The sequence below is a fragment of the Melopsittacus undulatus genome, chromosome 6 (assembly GCF_012275295.1).
Source record: "Melopsittacus undulatus isolate bMelUnd1 chromosome 6, bMelUnd1.mat.Z, whole genome shotgun sequence".
NCBI lineage: Eukaryota > Metazoa > Chordata > Aves > Psittaciformes > Psittaculidae > Melopsittacus > Melopsittacus undulatus.
The window spans coordinates 28135233-28154447 of NC_047532.1; the positions used below are offsets into that span (position 1 = coordinate 28135233).

At 42.2% G+C, this 19215-nt stretch overlaps 1 protein-coding gene across 1 annotated transcript in view; it reads left to right on the forward strand.

Annotated features, from left to right (window-relative positions):
• Positions 1 to 19215, forward strand: part of LOC101872728 (notch receptor 2) — an 86931-nt gene that overhangs the window by 62861 nt on the left and 4855 nt on the right. The window contains exons 19-30 of the mRNA XM_034063486.1: positions 2568 to 2721; positions 3720 to 3904; positions 4748 to 4880; positions 6936 to 7181; positions 8888 to 9000; positions 9545 to 10074; positions 10843 to 11190; positions 11429 to 11571; positions 12230 to 12440; positions 13029 to 13125; positions 13668 to 13836; positions 18648 to 18949. Coding sequence (XP_033919377.1) covers positions 2568 to 2721; positions 3720 to 3904; positions 4748 to 4880; positions 6936 to 7181; positions 8888 to 9000; positions 9545 to 10074; positions 10843 to 11190; positions 11429 to 11571; positions 12230 to 12440; positions 13029 to 13125; positions 13668 to 13836; positions 18648 to 18949 — 2631 coding nt within the window. The remainder of the gene's footprint in view (positions 1 to 2567; positions 2722 to 3719; positions 3905 to 4747; positions 4881 to 6935; positions 7182 to 8887; positions 9001 to 9544; positions 10075 to 10842; positions 11191 to 11428; positions 11572 to 12229; positions 12441 to 13028; positions 13126 to 13667; positions 13837 to 18647; positions 18950 to 19215) is intronic.

Below are 19215 nucleotides of genomic sequence, written 5' to 3' on the forward strand. Positions count from 1 at the left end.
CCATTTTGCACAGGGTCTGTTGTTTGAGCTGTCCTACAGCAGAAGTGACTGGGTTAGATGTGAGGTACCAAACACACAGAGCTCTTGTTCCTTCTGTGCTGGTAAGAGGTGGTTGGCCTGTTAGCCCCAGGAAAAATAAATCCGGTCACTCTGACAGAGCAGGTGCCCTCATTCAGAACTCTGGAAATTGAAAGTGTCTCTTTGCAAGGAAGAGAAAAATGCTTGGTTACTTATGAGAACAGGCACCATTGGAACTTTCTAGATTAATTTTCCTGTTAAATGAAAACCAGCTGTTGGCTTTGAAAATGGCTGCATTTCATTTGAAACAAAATTGTCTGGATTAAAGGCAGAATCCTGTATTTAAAAAAAAAAAAGATGTCAAATAAACACAAACCAGAAAGCAGAATATCAGTCTGATTAGCAAGACCATGATTTAACTGGTTTATGTTTTTTACATGGAGGTGTCATTGTTCTGGGTTGATTGTAGACTTTTTTTCTGTCAGAGGCCAGAAAATGTTTTGAAGCAGTAACTGATGCTATTGCCCTGCTCACAACCTCAATAAAAAGCTCTAGTCTTACTTGTAGACTTAAGTTCAGGCAATTTACATTTTTCCACAGCTGAGCATCAGAGCTGCAAACCCATTCTGTAAATGATTGACTAGTACCTATTAAAAACTTTAAACTTGGCATATCACAATGGAAACAGAATGCTGATTTAATTTTTCAAATCAGAGGGTTTTTTCCTTCTTTTTCTGTGCTTATCAAAACGGCAAGAATGATTTTAGACTATTTCTAGCTTTGGAACAATAAACACTTCATTGGCTTCCTTCATAAGTAGTCTGAGTGCTGCCATTTAAACAAAAGAAAAAAAGTGTGCATTTCTTAAACTACTGGAAGACACTACAGTTCTGTAAGAATTTTGCAACTGTCTTTCATGCCAGTGTGTCTTTGCAAAGTAGTGGTTGTTGGAAGAAACATTTTAGTAGCAGTGAGGGGAAGTATGTATGAAGTATGTTGCTAGACATTAAATTGTCACATCTGCTTCTAGGTATTGCTAATGGAGGAAGTGAATGCAAAGTAATGAAGTGATATAAAAAAGCAACCCCTCTGCAACCCTAATTATGCATTCTGGGCACACCACTTAAACCTCATTGGGAGAATTAGCATTGAGAGTGATTGTAAAGTGCTGTGAAGTTCAGTAGTTCCTCTTCTGTTATGCTTGCTTTGTTTTTACTTGAGAAAAGGATTAATTTTCCTGTCCTCAAATTAAATGTTGTGCATTCTCAGAAAGTTTGTTTTATTTTCAGAGAAGTTTGATCATAATGTATTACTCATTTGATACAAAGAATCAAAACTTTCTAATTTTATAAGTACTATTCAAAGCTGTATTGGTGAGATTTGTAGATTACAGCTACACTCTGCTTCTTGTCTTAGTGGTAAACTGGCTTGACCTAATTAGCAAAGCTAAATAAGCAGCACAAAATCAGACAATGATTCATAAGTTATAGAGTTTGCATGTAAAACAGTCAGCTACTCATTACAAATGCAGAAGCAAGGGGCTTGGTGCTTTTCTTCTTCAAGCTCAACTACATGTGATAAAACTGAATTCCAAGTTTCTTTTTGGTTGCCTGTGAAAACACAGATTTTTCTACTTTAGTCTGTGTGAGGAGACAGTTTGCATCTGAAAAGCAGAACTTTCTGCAATTGAAATTACATTTTACAGCCAAAATCCAGTACTACTCACTTTAAAAAAGTTATACTTTCCCTCAAGCCACCTTGAAATCAAATAGCTGTATTACCTTGAAGACGTAAGTGCTCAGAAAAGGAAATGGTAACTAGTGGCTGATTTATATTACATCAGATAGAGTTATTTTGGGTCCTCACTCCATTTTCATATGATGATTTACTGAATTTTAGTCTTTTTGGAAACTGTTGATTTGGGGTTTGGGTTGGTTTTTTTTACAATATAGAGAATAAAGAAAAGCAGTATACTTTGCCCCATCTTCAGTTATGAAACAGTTTTGGGGTTTCAATTGGATCTCAGGAGACAGGGAAACTCAGAGAAACCATACTAGAGCAAATCGGGCGAAAAGCAGGTATGGTGAGCTAATGATAAAAAGGAAAAACAAAGCTCAAAATGTGGAACGCATCTGTCATCCTCAATAAGCAGTGAGGACAGGAGGAGTTTGAGAGAAGAAAGGGCCCTTGTTACTGTTGATAGCTGGAAGCTTCCTACTTACATGAAACTAGAAGCCTGATCCAAGATAAAACTGAATTTTCTCAAACCCAGCCAAAGATCCCTCTGCAGGAGATCAACTTTTACTCTTCAAATGATGCTGCCATCTTGGGTTTACTTCTCTCTACATTTGTGCTTTGCTAGGCATATGAACTCTTGAGACTGTCAGTGAAGCAGCTGGCTTAGACTTGGGAAGTAATGCCCCTTTCTTTCCATCACCACATGGAGCCAGTTATGCAGAACTTCCTTTCTTTGCTACTTGAGCTTGTACTCTGAGTTGTGTTTCTTACTGTGGTTGCCATACATCATGTTGTATTTTTTTTCTCTTCAGGCACTTATGGATCTGTGCAGCAAATCTCCCTGTAAGAATAAAGGCACGTGTGTCCAACATGGAGCCCACACTCGATGTGTCTGTCCGTCTGGCTGGACTGGTGCTTACTGTGATGTGCCAAATGTCTCCTGTCAAGTAGCAGCTTCACAAAGGGGTAAATAAGCATTACCTGTGGTTTAACTGAAAACATTTCTCCATGCATCATTAATCTACACCTCCTCTCCCCATACACCTGTGAAGACAGCACGCATTGGAAGTCCCAGAGAGCTTTGTCTCTAGATGGTCGATAATCATCACTTCTAAGCTAAAAAGCTCTCTGCACAGATATATTTGGGAGTCAAGTCTTTCCTGATTGTTCCTGACGTAAGGATTCTACCATAAAAATATTGGAAAAGGAGAATTAAATATTTTATGCAGTCTCAGAGTTTCAGTAATACTGTTTTACATAGACTGCCTTTTTGGATAATGCATCAGCTATTTATACCTTTCTGCTAAATCCCAGGCAGGGCAGGTTTAAGACATGTCCTTGTACAAGAAGGGCATCTCAAAACTCATGATCTTTGTAAGTATTTTCACAGAGAATACTGGCTACTAAATATTCTATTTAGCTGTATAGGTAATACCATGGTGCCTCAAGGTGGTAATTTCCTGCTTCAGATGATGTGCTTGGAGAAGGCTTAGGTTTTAAGTTAATTTCTTCCTGGAAGGTGTCTTGTACTCCACACTGATTGATAGTGTCATGCCATTTTCAATCCAGGAAATGCAAACAGGCATGTTCAGTGTCAAAGGAGAAGGATATCAAGCTCCAGTACCTTTTTGCAGACATTCTAAGGACAAACATTGAACCTTTGTACTGCAACATTAGTGCTTCAGATATGTATTCAGCAGCCAGTGTTAAAATATAATACAAATACAGCAATACAAATACTTCATGCCCGTGTTGATGCTGATGATCCAAAGGGTCAGAGCAGTGACATCATTTGGAAGTCAGTTGTGGTTCTGACCCACTGTAATTTAATGAGTAGCTCTCCAATGTTCAAGTCTCAACTTCTCAATTTGTTGTGTCTAACCATATTAATTCCTGGCTGAGCTACCAACACTGGCAGCAAGTGTTTTTTACATGGTTGCTCACTTTATTTACCTTTGTTTCAGGAGTCTCAGTGGACCAATTGTGCCAGCACTCTGGTCACTGCCTCAATGTGGGAAACACACACCACTGTCAGTGCCAGGTGGGTTACACTGGCAGTTACTGCGAGGTGCAGCTGAATGAATGTGACTCCAGCCCCTGCCAGAATGGTGCTACCTGCCGGGATCACCTGGGTGGATACCAGTGCGAGGTAATGCATGGTGTTTTAGTAGGAAGAGGTCTAAATATTTAAGAACATTGTAATGCAAAGGAATCAAAAGAAATCAGAAACACATATGAGTGGTTGAATAGCTTCAAAGAGGAGATGAAAGCAATGTTGCACCTGGAAAGAATTTTTAATTTATCTCTGGCCAAAGCAGTGCTCCTGAGAGGCTTTTGAAAATGGAATTGAGAGATGTGATCATAAGCAGGTGTGGTTGATGGGCATTGAACTCCTGGCCTCTTTGGAGATGGAGTTCTTATCTTGAAAGATTTTTTTGCCTGAGGTGTGATTTATATTAAAATATATGTAGAATGCAGTAAAGGAATGCTGTGTTCTCCCTACTGGGTGGACAGAGTATCCCTTATCTCTCAGGGTGGGAGATACCCTCCACTGCCTTCCATTTCCTACAGCTGATGCAGAGAGCAGTGTAGACCATGAGATTGTGGTATATCAACATTCCTAAGCTTTCAGAATGGTAGAACACCTTGGAAGCTCATGTCCAGAATGAAAAGATGAGTTTTATGTAAACCTTAAGTCAAAACTACTAAGCTAGTCTCAGTGCTAGTGTGTCAGGATTTGATCGCTACATTTTGCAGGAATAAAGTCACTCAAATTCAATCATGCAGTATGCTGTTGATTAGTCACATGGTCAAGTTGTGTGTTTAAGCTGGCTGGCTTTGCAGCCCTTGAAATCACTTGCAGTTGTATAGCTACAAAGGCAGTCATAATCTGTCCCATTGAGAGCTTGTTTTGTCTGTGTTAGCCTTTCAAAGTTGTCTACCAGTGTATCTGTTAGAAGAAGATTGTTCACACTTATTTTTATACTGGCAGTGTGTGCCTGGGTACCAGGGTGTCAACTGTGAATATGAAGTGGATGAGTGCCAGTTTCAGCCCTGCCAGAATGGAGGAACATGTATAGACCTCATAAATCACTTCAAGTGCTCCTGTCCACCAGGAACTCGGGGTATGAAGCTCAGTAATTAAGTGAATGTTATAAAAGTGAATTTTCCTTTCTGACTGCTGGTTTCATAACGTAGAGTCTAAAGGGAATGCATTATTTTCTTTGAAGAATGTTCCCAAAGTGCACTGAATCCCTTGAGATCCATATTTTCCCTTTAAAAATAAATGAGGGGGTTTTATGTCCTCTCATTTTTTTTTTTTATTTTTTTAAGGAATAGGTCATGACAGCATCCTTTGGGAACGTATGATCCATCTTTGGCAATGGGGATGGATGAGATTGCTATTAAGGTTTCTCTCAACCCTGCCTGTTTTGATGTAGTAAATTCAAGGTTTCTTTTTTGGCTGAGATGCTATGAAATACACAGAAAACTTGCTTAGTTCTTACATAAAGTTCACTGCATTTCCAGTGTCCTTTACTTGTTTAAATTTTCACCCTGTATTGTACTCTGTCCTGGAGTCTTTTGTACAAAGACTGCCCCCCATGGCAGGGAGTTGGAACTAAATGATCTTTAAGGTCTCTTCCAACCCAAAGCATTCTATGATTCTATCAAAGTTCAGTGCCTGTAAGCTACCTAAAACTATTTGTGCAAATTCAAACATATTAAAAGCTTTTTTTAAAAAACAAACAAACTAAACCAACAAAATCCCAGCACAGTTACATGATGATGGTTTTCAGTAACTATGGTTCCACAGCCTGTTTGATGTTTGTCTCCTGAAAAACCTAACCTTTCATTCTGTTACTTCTCACCTGATGGCCCAGACTTCTCCCTTTGGAAATATTCAGGATTGTACATTTTTAACCCGTCAGTGAATGCTTTCTCACTTTTTCTCTTAAGTTTATTTCTCAGGTCAGCTAAAACTTTTGCATTCCTCTGAACTTCTATTTTCTTTCTGAAGTGTGTCATCTTAGCATAGGCAAAATCTCCAGATGTGTGTCAGATAGAACTAAATTCTTTGTTCATAAAGTAAATTTAAGTAAAATTATAAAATGATCTAACATATCTGTCTCCTGTCCATGCATATTACCATTTCATTCACTTCAGTATGGCTGTCAGCACGCCTCCTCAGTCTGGATAAGTGTTTATTTTGTTATAAATCATTGCATTAGTAATTCTTCATGTATTTTTCTGAATTGTAATGTACTGCTTTTAATTCTTCAGGTTTTGTTTGTTGAGGTGGATTACTGTTTGGATGCGACAGATTTTTTTTTAATTTTTTTTTTTAGTAAATGAAAGGAATTAGAGGAGATTGATACAATAACTTATGATAACTCATGACTTAGCTTTTATCCATGGCCCAGTTTGAAATGAGTTCTTTACTGCTGCCAGTGTAAGCATATAACCACATTTAGGTGAATGACTTTCCTTGTTCCAGATAAATCAACTCTATTAACAGACAAAACGATTTCTCAACTTAACCTCTCTGTCCCCTTTCATCTGTTAGATTTGTGGTGAAGGCAGAACCAGTGCGAGACATTGTCTCTTTGCAGGGAACCTTTTGGGGAGAGGGAGAAACTGCCATGTCTTCTCATGGTCTTGAGAGTTTACCATAGATCCCCAGAAGTCAAACTGCAGGAATGGCATGCTGGCCAGCAGTCTGTGTTTTATCACAGTCATTTTTCTGTTGGTTTATTGTTGCTTGTTTTAATGCTGTTGCTACAAATGCTCTTTGCCAAGTTACAGGGTTACTGCCACATTAAATGAATGGTAGGAAGCTCACAACCTTGCAAGGACAGCACAGGGCTTTTTGCCTATGCTCAATCGCAGGGCTAAACTGAGTGCATCTTTTTCGGTTTTGTTCTGTTTTCTCCTTTTTAATTATGTCCTGAAATTAAGTTAAGCATGAAAGCTGCTAAGTACCAGTATGACCTACCATTGAGAACAGCCTGGATCTAGAACATGTGCTCCCTAGCTCTGATCTGAGGCTGTCTGTGTGGGATATGGATTACATTATGTTGCAATCTTTACCTGTATGTATCAGGGACTGTGTGTGACATAGTCTTAAAACTCGATGAGCAGCTTAGGAAATGAAGCCATGACACTTCTTGCTGTCTTGACAGGCCGTTTCTGTGAGGAGAACATCGATGACTGTGTTTCAGACTCAGGAGTACCTCGCTGCTTTAATGGAGGGCAGTGCATTGACCAGACTGGGGGCTACAGCTGCATTTGTCTCCCAGGCTTTGCAGGCGAGCGATGCGAGGGAGATATCAATGAATGCCTCTCTAATCCTTGTAACCCTCGTGGAAGTCTGGACTGTGTTCAGCTGATAAATGATTACACGTGCATCTGTCGTAGTGCTTTTACTGGTGAGTAGTCATAAACATGTTTCCAGTTTCAGAGTAATATCTTGAAGAATGGCAATTCTTTCCCTTTCTGGCAATCGTGTTGTCTAGTCATTTGCCCTTACAGTATCTGATGATTTCCTTACACCATGCCTCAGTTTTTAAAGCAGTGTTTTAAACCTTCTAAGAAACTTGGTTTCCAGAGCTGTCTCAAAAGAATCTCCTGAAACACCTGGCTGCAAGGATTTTTTTTCTGTGGTGCTTCTCTTCATAATTTTACATTTCTAATATTGGAAGTGTAACTATTCACATGTCAACTTCTCCATGAATTTTCCTTTTGCAAAGAAGCATATGAATTTTCTGTATAAATAATGGTATCTATAATTAGCTTTTGGCCTCTTTTCTACTCCTTGTTCCCTTTCCTCCTTATATTGCTGATGTGGTCAGTATGGAATACTCTGTGTATAGATAAACTGTACATTCCGAGCTTAGTGATGTGATCCTTTCACAATCCAACTTAGAATCACAACTTTGCAAGAATTTCACACTGAGAAAGCTTGTGTCTCACTCTCTCTAGGTCTCTTCATTGTTAGTATTGCAGCTATTCTGCTTTCTGCCTCCCACTGGGCATAAGCTTTGGCTAATAGTCTCCAGATGTGTCTTAACTTTCAGCTTTCCATTTTCTATGTCAGTTTAACTTTTTGTGTATTCAGTTTTAGTCTGTTTAAACCCTTCACTTTCCCTGCTTACTGGTAACCTTCTCTTCATGCTTTACCAGTAGTTTTTACTCTTTGTTTTTTTTCTTAAAACATAAAGCTGCTATGATTTTCCACTAAATTTGTGATTGTCAGATGCAAAGAAATCACAAAGATGTACTTCTTAAGAATTAATGTAGTGGTTTTGAATGCAATACCTAGATTGACAAAAAAAGTTCCTAAGAGAGCAGCTTATGAGGGAAGTGGAACCAGGCTAGCTAGTGGCACACCAGTGCAGGTTATCAGGCAGGTTTGTATTTAAGTCTGTCTGTTAAGGTTGCTTTTATGAATTATGCCTCATATTGCTTCTGGCTGTCATGGAAGGATTGCTGGAACTTGCAGTGTGGGGAGTGCAGCACCCTAGGAGGAGCAGAGAGCTGCTGTGTCTCAGACATGAAATCTGTCTGGAAATGTTAGGCACAGAGGGGGAGCATGATTCTTCCGGTAGCTGTTCATCTTCAGTGCGTTCCACATTGACCTTTCTGCCTGGGAGGGGATGGGGTAGCTTTGCAGTGGCTTGTGACTGATAGGATGCCAGAACTCCAAGGGCCATCCTGCCCTGTCTGCTCCTGTCTGCAAGCAGTCTGTATTGACTGCAGATGTGTAGAGACTTCTATTAATGTTTTCCTAGGGGACCCAAGTCATACTGAAGTCATCCTCATCTCTTTTAAGTCTCATGTCAAGAGTTTGAGTCTGGGAGCTGCTGCAAATGCTAGTCGGTACAGTAAGACCTCTGTCTAGCTGATCAGTTCTGAGGAGAGTCCACTTGCTTGTCTTATTTACACATGTTGCATCTGGTCCTGAGGGTTGTACATTCATGGTTAGATTGTGATGTCACTTTGGACTCATTGAGCATCTCCAAAAAGTAAGAAAATCCTAGGAACCCCCAAACTGATGTGGGAGTTTGTGATGGCTTTGTGATGTGCACACATACACATTTCTCTGCTCTCTTCTCCCTGTGTGTCCACATCTCAGGTCGTCACTGCGAGAGTGTCATAGATGTGTGTCCCCGGAAGCCTTGTCAGAATGGAGGTACCTGTGCTGTTGCCAGCAATATGCCAGATGGGTTCATCTGCCAGTGTCCTCCGGTAAGCATCTGAAACTGGATTGCCCGCCTCAGCTGTAGTTCTCTGGCTACAGTCTCATTAGTTTCACTGGTCCACTGTAGGTGAATGTTATCTTTTCTGTACTACTTGCAAAGCTGTCTCCTTGGACACAACTTACATCCTTTATCTGCTTAGCTGGGAAACCCAGGACTTCCAGATGCCCTAGGAGAGCGATGCTGCCTGGTGTTGCCCCCAGCAGTTCTGCTGTTGAGGCATAACAGCTGGCTTTTCTGGCTTGAACCTAGCATTACATTGTGACTATTTATTTTGCTATCTTGTATTCTGTGTACTTGCTTCAAGATGCCCACTGTTCATGGCTCTTGTAAACCCATTTCAAAATGTATCAGAGCCTGGTAAGTTCTTGGTATAACCCTGAGGCTAGATCAGAAAATCATGTCTCCTCCAATGAGGCTAGAGGTTTTATGGGGGAGAAGGGGTTTGCCCTTTTCATCTTGCCTCCAGCCCTCAGAGCATTGAAGAATAAGTTTGTGAGCTTGATCGGTTTGCCTTTTTTCCCCCTCCATAGGGTTATTCTGGAGCAAAATGTGAGTTCAGCAGCCACAGTACTTGTGGACAAGTGAAGTGCAAGAAAGGGGAACAATGCATCCAGACATCTTCTGGTCCACGGTGCTACTGCCCTAAGCTATCTGTGGGAGAAGAGTGCCAGATAAACACGGGTTGTGCCAGTGCCCCCTGCCAGAATGGTGGAAGCTGCCACCCTCATTCTCAGCCTCCTTACTATTATTGTCAGTGCCCTGTTCACACCCAAGGCAGCCAGTGTGAACAGCCCATAACTTTCAGCCCAGAGCCCCGAGGATGTCTGGATTCCCAGTGTGCGGAAAAAGCAAAAGATGGCTATTGTGATGAAGACTGTAACACTCATGCCTGCCAGTGGGATGGAGGCGACTGCTCACTGACAATGGAAGATCCTTGGGCCAACTGCTCCTCTTCATTGCGCTGCTGGATGCTTTTCAATGGACAGTGTGACGAGTTCTGCAACACACCAGAGTGCCTGTTTGACAACTTTGAGTGTCAGCAAAATAGCAAAACATGCAAGTAAGTCTTCATCCTGAGAACAGGTTCTCTGTGTCACTAATGTATCTTCAGCTAGTGCTTTCAATAATTGGTACACTTTATGCCTGCTGCTCCCATTTCTACCATTGTTTCTGTTGCCCGTCCTCGCTCTTGCTGAAAGTTTGGCATCAGGGAGTTTCTGCCTCTTTGTGTACTTTTTGTCTATTTTTGGAAAGAAATTCTGGAATTTGTATGCAATGAACTAAGATGATATCCTGAGCATTGGTGTTGCTTGATGGAAGTGCTCTTCTTGCTTTGGAAATGTAAATAGGAGGCATTTCACCTTGTACTGGGTTTTAATAGTACTTCTTCCTATCCTGAATTTCACTCTATACCAGCAATACTTTTGTTTTTATCCCTGCTGTATTTGCTACCTTGGAATGTGCTTTCTCACTTGCTTGTTGTGGCGCTTCTTTCTCTTCATCTGTGATAAATGTTACAGCTTTGCTGTGATGATTCTCCCTTGGTGAGGCAAGAAGTATTATAACTTTATCTTAGTGAACAGAGTAAGCAGTTCTCTTCCACTGATACCAGAATTGAACCGCCTGTTTTTGAGGTATCCTGTGCTTCCCAATTCCACCCTGCCAAACTGCAGGCTTATCTGGGGTTGCATTTCTTCTCATATATCCTGAATATTATTTTACCTCAAATGGTTGTGAAGAATGTAAGGCTTTGGCCCCTAGACTGCATGCACACTATTACAGAATGTGTATGGCCTATATGCTGCCTGTAACTGTTTCACTGTTCTAGGTATGACAAGTATTGTGCAGATCACTATGCAGATGGCCGCTGTGACCAGGGCTGTAATAGTGAAGAGTGTGGCTGGGACGGTCTGGACTGTGCTGGTGACAAAGCTGAGAAGCTGGCTGAAGGAACCCTGATTATTGTGGTCTTGATGCCTCCTGATGAGCTGCTGGGTGATGTTCGCAGTTTCTTGCGCACTTTGGGAACTCTCCTGCACACCAATCTGAGAATCAAGCTGGACTCCCAGGGAAATCCCATGGTATTCCCATACTATGGGGAGAAATCTGCAGCACGGAGTCGGCGATCACTTGTGGTCATTCGCAAGCATAGAGAACTAGAGCAAGAGGTCATTGGGTGAGTGGATGCCTTTATGTTCCTCTAGCCTTGTTATGCTGGTAGCTCTTGCTTTTAGGTGTCTGGGCCATTCTGGACCTTCTGGTGCTGTGGTCTGTTTTTGTTGTTTGGTTGTTTTTTTTTAATGGGGACAAATTCAGTTCTGGGGTAAAAAGATTAACTTAAAAGCCTGAAGTTTAATGTAGTGTGCTTGCAAAGACTTTGCTGACTTCTGTGACCTCTTACTGTGTCTCTGCAGCACCAGGGTGTTCCTGGAGATTGACAACCGTCAGTGTGCAGAGGATTCAGAGCAATGCTTTCAGAACACAGAAGCTGCTGCAGCTCTCTTAGCTGCTCAGGCTATCAAGGGCATGTTGCCATATCCTTTTGTGTCTGTCCAAAGTAAGTAATTGCAGAGGGAAAATTGCTTGTGGAGGAAGGAAGTCATCAAACCTGGGCTTGTAGAATTCATGCTCAGATTATTGATGGTCATCTTAATGTGTCTCACTGTTCAGTAGGGTTTCTGGAAGCTAATTTGTTTTTCTTAGTTGTAAAAGTGTATGTGTGCAATATGTTTATTCTGCTCTGAGTGGACATCTGGTCAGTAAAGCAAGGCATTTAGGTTTGGAGCCTAGTAGAAACCTGTAGAAACATTAATCTCTTTATGTGCTCCAGCAGTGTGCACACACTGCACTGATCTTGTTTCCACTAAAAACCATTCATGTGCTCTTAAGTCTTGCATATATCTTTATGTAGATCAGCTCTCTGTACACTGATTGAGAGCGGCCTGTCTTGAGACAGCAAGACTTTTGTGGAAGGAGAAAGATCTTCAGTTCAGCAGTCATATACTCTAAAAAATATTTTGAGAAAACAGGGTAAAATCTTACAAGAGTTGCAGCAAAGCCTAAACTTCCTCAAACCTTTGCTCTAAATGCATCACAGTATAGAGACATTATACTCCCTGTGGGGAAGAGATAGTGAGTGAGAAAAAGAAGTATGTAGATTGTAGATTGTTGTCTCCACCTTGTTAATCTCATTGTATTTTAACTGGAATTTTTAGGTGAACCCTTGTTACCACCGAAGACCCAACTGCTTTATCTACTTGCTGTGGCAGCTTTGGTCATCCTCTTAATCCTTCTCTTGGGTGTGATGATGGCAAAGCGTAAGCGCAAACATGGTTCGCTGTGGCTCCCAGAGGGCTTTATTTTGCGCAGAGATCCTAGTAATCATAAGCGCAGAGAGCCAGTTGGGGAAGATGCTGTTGGACTCAAGTAAGTTTGCATTTAGGCCACTGATAGTTTGTTTATTAGTGTGGTACAGGATTTTGAATGTGGTGTATACATCTTCCATTAAAGGCACTTAACTCATTTTAGGGTAGAATTTCTTAGTTTATTTCTCTAAATCTTAATACATCTGTTTTGGACAGAAGAGCTTTGATCTATAAAATGCTAGTAAGAATTTTGATCACCTGGTTATGTTTGGATTTGTGACACTGTTTACTTCAGCAGTTGGGTATTGTTTGGCTATTTCCTCCTGGAATAGGTGAGACACTCTTAGGCTGATAGGTGACAATGAACTTTTATTACGTATAGCCCACTAAAGACATGATTCAGAAATAATTGAAAACTTCAGAAGAAGAAATATGTGCACTTTTGGTTTTCCACTGAATTAACCAAGTTTGAAGTTCTAAATGCATTTAATGCTATTGTTATCTGCCTGAGATTCCTAATTTCTTAGCCCCTCTGTTTGCAAGCTACCAAACTTGCAAGCATCCCATCCTTGGTCTCTGCAGGCCAGTGTAAGAATCAGTAGTAGCACCTGCTCTGTCTGCAAAGTGATGTGTTCTCTTTGTCTGTTAGAAATCTGTCAGTCCAGATACCAGAGGGTAACCTGGCAGATTCTGGACCAACTGAGCACTGGGCAGGTGATGGTGGACCTCAACCAAAGAGAGCAAAGGTAAGGAGCTCAACAAGTTGAATACCACCTGAAACTGCTGGTGAGGAAAACAGCTGCATTAAGTTCCAGAACATGCTCCTTGCTCAAAACCTCTCTTTGCTCAAGGAATTGTAATGTATAACTAATGATATCTGAGGAACAAATCCTCAGGTTAACACTGCCACCACAAGTCAGTAAAGAAAGCAGGTAACTTCTGTTTCAGTGTTCCCTCCCTACCCAGGCTCTCCTGCATCAAAAGGGAATATTAACAGTGATGTAATGTCTTGCAGTTCAGGCCTCATAATGTAGGGTGGGAGTATAAAAGTTGGGAATGCCAAGCAGAGATAAATGGAGACCAATGTTAGCTTAAAACAATAAGAACCATAAACAAAAAAAAGGCAAAAAAAGGACCCCAGAAGCCCAACAAACCAACAAAATCCCAAAGAAACCCAAAACAAAACCACAAAAAAAAACCCAACAGAACTAAGAAAAGCCTAAGAATGTTCAGTGTCTTTGGCCTCCTGATGAGTGTTCTGAAGTAACTCTTTATTTCCTGTGTTCAGGCTGAGGATCAAGCCTTGCTCCCAGAAGGTGATGAACAGATAGATCAGCGCCAGTGGACACAGCAGCACTTGGAGGCAGCAGATGTCTGTGGGAGCACATCACTAGCCCTTACACCACCTCAAGCAGATCAAGAAGTGGATGTTCTGGATGTCAATGTCAGAGGACCAGGTCAGTACTCTGAATGACGGTGTGTTCTGCCAGCCTGCCACTGACCTTCCCTGTCTTCAGTGGCTGGGACTGCTAACACTTAAAAAGTATGTGAAGTAGACAGGAACATCAGCAGAAATTCTATGGTACTTAAGGAAAGCTTATGTGTGTTCCAAAAAAGAAAGCTGGAGAGATTGGGTCATGGTCTGTACCACATGGAATATCATGTGACCAGGAAAAAAAGAGTTCACTTAGGAAGCACCTGCAGGAAGTACAGCTATAGGATCTCCTTTATAACAATGCATGCCTAAAACATATTGTCAGAATGCCATTGTGGCAGAGATTTGGAATGCATAGTTGTGCCAGAAATAACGCCCAGCTTCTCCAACTGAATCACTGCAGAGATTTGTGCCAGTCTGCTTAAGGACCAGGTTATCAGAGTTTATACCTGAGGTGTCTGTTTTTTGAGGTGGAAGCAGGATGGCCTTTTCCTGAATAAGATGACTTGTGGCAGACAGTATACCCTGATTTGCAGTGTGTGAAACATCTGTGCTGGAACAGAGCAGCAATACACCAAGATTGGTAATTACTTTTTAAATTCATAGAATCACAGAATAGTTAGGGTTGGAAAGGACCTCAAGATCATCTAGTTCCAACCCCCCTGCCATGGGCAGGGACACCTCACACTAAACCATATCACCCAAGGCTTCATCCAACCTGGCCTTGAGCACTGCCAGGGATAGAGCATTCACTACCTCCCTGGGCAACCCATTCCAGTGCCTCACCACCCTAACAGTAAAGAATTTCTTCCTTAGATCCAATCTAAGCTTCCCCTGTTTAAGTTTTAACCCGTTACCCCTTGTCCTATCACTACAGTCCCTAATGAAGAGTCCATCCCCAGCATCCTTATAGGCCCCTTTCAAATACTGGAAGGCTGCTATGAGGTCTCCACGCAGCCTTCTCCAAGATGAACAGCCCCAACTTTCTCAGCCTGTCTTTATATGGGAGGTGCTCCAGTCCCCTGATCATCCTCGTGGCCCTCCTCTGGCCTTGTTCCAACAGTTCCATGTCCTTTTTATGTTGAGGACACCAGAACTGCACACAATACTCCAAGTGAGGTCTCACAAGAGCAGAGTAGAGGGGCAGGATCACCTCCTTTGACCTGCTGGTCACTCCTTTTGATGTAGCCCAGGATACAGTTGGCTTTCTGGGCAGTGTGCACACTGCAGCCGGCTCATGTTCATTTTCTCATCGACCAACACCCCCGAATCCTTCTCTGCAGGGCTGCTCTGAATCTCTTCTCTGCCCAACCTGTAGCTGTGAAGGCTGAGGCAAAAAAGTCATTAAGAACCTCAGCATTCTCCAAATCCAGGGTATCCATTTCTCCTGATAGCTTCTGGAGAGGGCCCACATTGTCCCTAGTGTATGTTTTATTCACTACGTACCTATAGAATCCCTTCCTGTTATCCTTAACATCCCTCATTTCAGCTTACAGTGATCAACTTACTGAATTCATAGGACAGCTGTGAACTTTGAAGGTTTCTTTGACATGCGCACAGTCTCATCAGTCTCAAATGATTAGATGCAGTAAGAATGCTCTGCTGCTTTTTGTAAGTGTAGCACTAAGGCTGTGTAACCCAGTAGGGGACTGGGTCATCTAGGGATAGACAATTCCTGTGTTGTAGAAGAGAGAGGGTTGACCAACAACGTTAGCCTGGTCAGAAGAGCTGCAAGCATGGCTTGCGGGGAGGTCATTCTGATCATATTGCTGCAATGGCTTTTTATTGGATTCCGTGGGAATATTTCCATGCAATTTAATAATGACTGGACCCATTCTCTCAGTTCCCTTCCATTGTCTATTCTGCTCATTGACCCATTAGGTCTGCTAAATACAAAGCACAGGGAAGGACTGAATTCTGTGTAACGAGTGTGAGAACATAAACCACTGGTTTCTGCCAAATTTAATCTTTCCTTTATTTTCCCCATTGGAACTTCTAGTTGTGTGGTGAGATGAAAGCTTTCCAAGTGCAGGCAATAATGTTCTGAAGACTTCAGACTGCTTACTTTCACATTCACCCAAAGCTTTGTCCAAGAATAGCAATGGATTAATACTGACCTGTGAATTGCTTTCCTGCCATTCAGATGCAACTGTGGAGCTTACAGCAAGCTGCTGTAAGTGATCCCCCCTCTGTGGCATCAGAAGCAAGCATCTGAGTTACTGTCAGGAAAGAAATCATTCAAAAAGTCTGAGAAGTGCTGGAGTAACGTGTTAGTAAAGAAGGGTAGGATTCCTCACAGTTAATGTAGCTATTCATCTGCCCTGGCCACTTTCCTCTTCCTTTGTAGGCAGAGAAAAGAAATAGGTGCTTCTGAGAGGCAGTTCATCTGTGTCTGGAGTGGAAGTCTCCTGAAGACTAAATGGCTCACACTCCAGTAATGCTTTGCTGCCCCTTATTACAAAGGGCGTTGAGGGTAACTGATTTGGGTGCAGGAGCCATCTTAAGCTGGTGAGTTAGATCCTGTTCACAGGTGCAGGTGGCAGGTTGAACAGTAGAGGTATTTCTTGAGAGAAATATACTTCATATGGAAGTATTGCCTAGAGACTTTGCCAGTGGGTTCTTTGCCTCCCAGCTTTCAGTACATTGTGCTTGTATGAGTCCTTCAGTTATATCTATATGGTGAACAACTGGCTTTACCATATGGCTCTGCATTTTACATGTACTTGGGGACTGTCGTCTGGAAAGATAGCAAACAGAAGAGTTTTTATAAAATGCTCCCATCATCTTTGTCTCTCCATGGTGCTCTTTCTCTGTGTTGCCCAGAGTGGTAAGGACATTCTTTTCACTGGAGTTATTGTGAGTGTGTAACCAGGGTAATGCAATTATAAGCATAACTGGTAACACCACCTATAATTAAAACTGATGAACTGTCCCTATTATATGCCCCTCTTTTCAGTTACTAAAACTTCAGTGGTTTGGACTGGAATTTTCCGTGCTCTGTGTCTGCCTCCAGCTGGATCTGTTTGAGTTCTTTTCCAGCTATTACAGAGAACAAGCTGGAAGGAGGAAAAAAGACATTGTGTCTTCCATAGTTTTTTTCTCCTAGTAGTCCATCAAGCACTTAATTGTGGCTATCTAGCTGAATGCGCTTTTTGCTAGATTCATAAAACTACCCATGTGTGGCCAACTCACAAAGCTCTGAAAAGAGCTGTATGTACCTGAGAGGCTTTTTTGGAGGATTTCAGCTATTTTTTCCAAGATTTAATGCATACTATAGCTGTGTCCTTATAGAGCAGCGGGGCGTGATCATTGAGGACAATTGCAGTGATTGAGCAAGCAAGACCTTTCCTGTGAGTAGTTTTCCAAGGGCTGTAGTGCTGGGGAAAAGGAAAGTTCTTTTCTGTGCTCCGTCTCTCTGCTCTTTGTGTCAGGGCAGTATGGAGGAGACTGCAGCCTGACTTGAATACTGAGAAGTATTCATCTGGGACAAGGAAGCAGAGCCAGCAGTGGGAGGGAGAAGCACAAAAGGAAGTATAGCCTTGGACAACAGGCAAGAGAGTCTATAGACATGACTGGATCTTGGAACTGAACCCAGGCCCATACGTCAACACTTTGCTGCCGTCCAACAAATTCTGAGAAAGCAGCTCGGTGAAAGCCTGTGTGTCCTGTCATTTTAAGCCACTAGGAGGAGCGGGCATTCTGCTGCTGACAGCCCGGCTGCGAGCAGATCTGGCGGCCACAGACCTGCGCTCTGCCGCTGCTCGGCACTGTTCCCTGTGGCAGAACGGGAGATTGCTAGAAGGTTTTAGTACTGCTCTAAAGGAGAGATCAAGGAAAAGCTAGGTGGTCAGAAGTTGGGAAATAGAAGCAGGGCTCATGCCCTTCATGCAGTGCAGATAGTGCATGGTAGACTGAGAGGTGTGCAGGCAGGGAAGCTGTTGTCTGTAGGGTCTAGGGAGGTCCCCTGCATGTCCATGGAATAAATCCAGGCAGTTGCTGAAAGATAGTCTTCAGTTTCTGTTAGCAGGCCACACTGGAGAAGCAAAATTTGTGTTCACCATTGCAGAGCTCCAGTGGGTCACTTAGTACAGTGGTTCCCTCTTGCTGCCATCTTAGTCCGTCTTATTTTCTATGTGCCTGTAATGTGTGTGGAGTAAAGCAGTAAAATAAGTAAGCAAGCATTAGCATCTACAGTTGAAGTCTTTGGTTTTGAGTAGTGAATATCTTGTAATGTTCAAAGTCTGCTGAAACTGAAGCACCTCAATGCTTGTGTATGTGTAGGATGCTACTTCATCTTCAGGGTCCTTCTCATGAAGACCTTGGTGTGTAATAGGTATGAAGGCTTTTGTCTGCACTTAACTTAAGATTAATACCTGCAAAATGCCACCAATAATCAGTGGCTAATGTTGTCCAATAATTTTTTGTGTCAGTTGTTTGTTTTCCCTAGGTATGCAATTAGAATGTCCATGCGAATAGTTACACTTAATCTTCTGAACTCTCTGAATGTTATAGCCCTTGCTTCTCTAGGAATTTAGGTAGCCTCTACCTTTTGAGGAAGTTTTCCACCTGAACAGCAATTTTTTTTTGTTTGTTTTATAGCTATCTTACTTATTTGAGAAGTATTTGTGTTCTCTTTGGGTGAGGTAGGTATTAAAGTCCTGCTTGGAAAGAAAACAACTCACTAACTGTTGGGCTTTACAATAAGAGAAAAGGTCTGGGTTAAAGTGACTGGAGAGATTGTCTGTAGCTGTAGGTGCTCAAGGGGAGGGGAATGTGAGAGGGTTTCCTTTCCTTTGCTGTCACCAGTTTACTATGATATCTCTTCTGTTGTAGATGGATGTACTCCACTTATGTTGGCATCTCTGCGTGTGGGCAGCTCTGATATCAGTGAGGAAGATGAGGATGCAGAAGATTCCTCAGCGAATATAATAACAGATTTGATCTACCAGGGTGCCAACCTGCAGGCCCAGACAGACCGCACTGGGGAGATGGCGCTGCACTTAGCAGCCCGTTACTCAAGAGCAGATGCTGCAAAACGTTTGCTGGATGCTGGTGCAGATGCTAATGCCCGGGACAACATGGGACGGACTCCCCTGCATGCAGCTGTAGCTGCTGATGCCCAGGGTGTCTTCCAGGTACAGCAACTAAAGAACTCACTTAGGAGTAGCTGTGCTCTTTAGTTTTATGGACCAGCCCAAGCTGCACTCTGTTCACTCACAGCCTTGCTTCATGCCTTCCACAGTGTGATGGCCAGGTGAAACTATTTGGCATCCAGTTTCTTCAGGTATTCATAGCTTGAAGAGCTCTGTGTGCGTGAATCATCTGGCATGTATTTATTTGGTCTGTTTGCCTCTGTCATCTATTACCTGTGTCCTTACATTTCAGTGCTAATGCTGCTTTC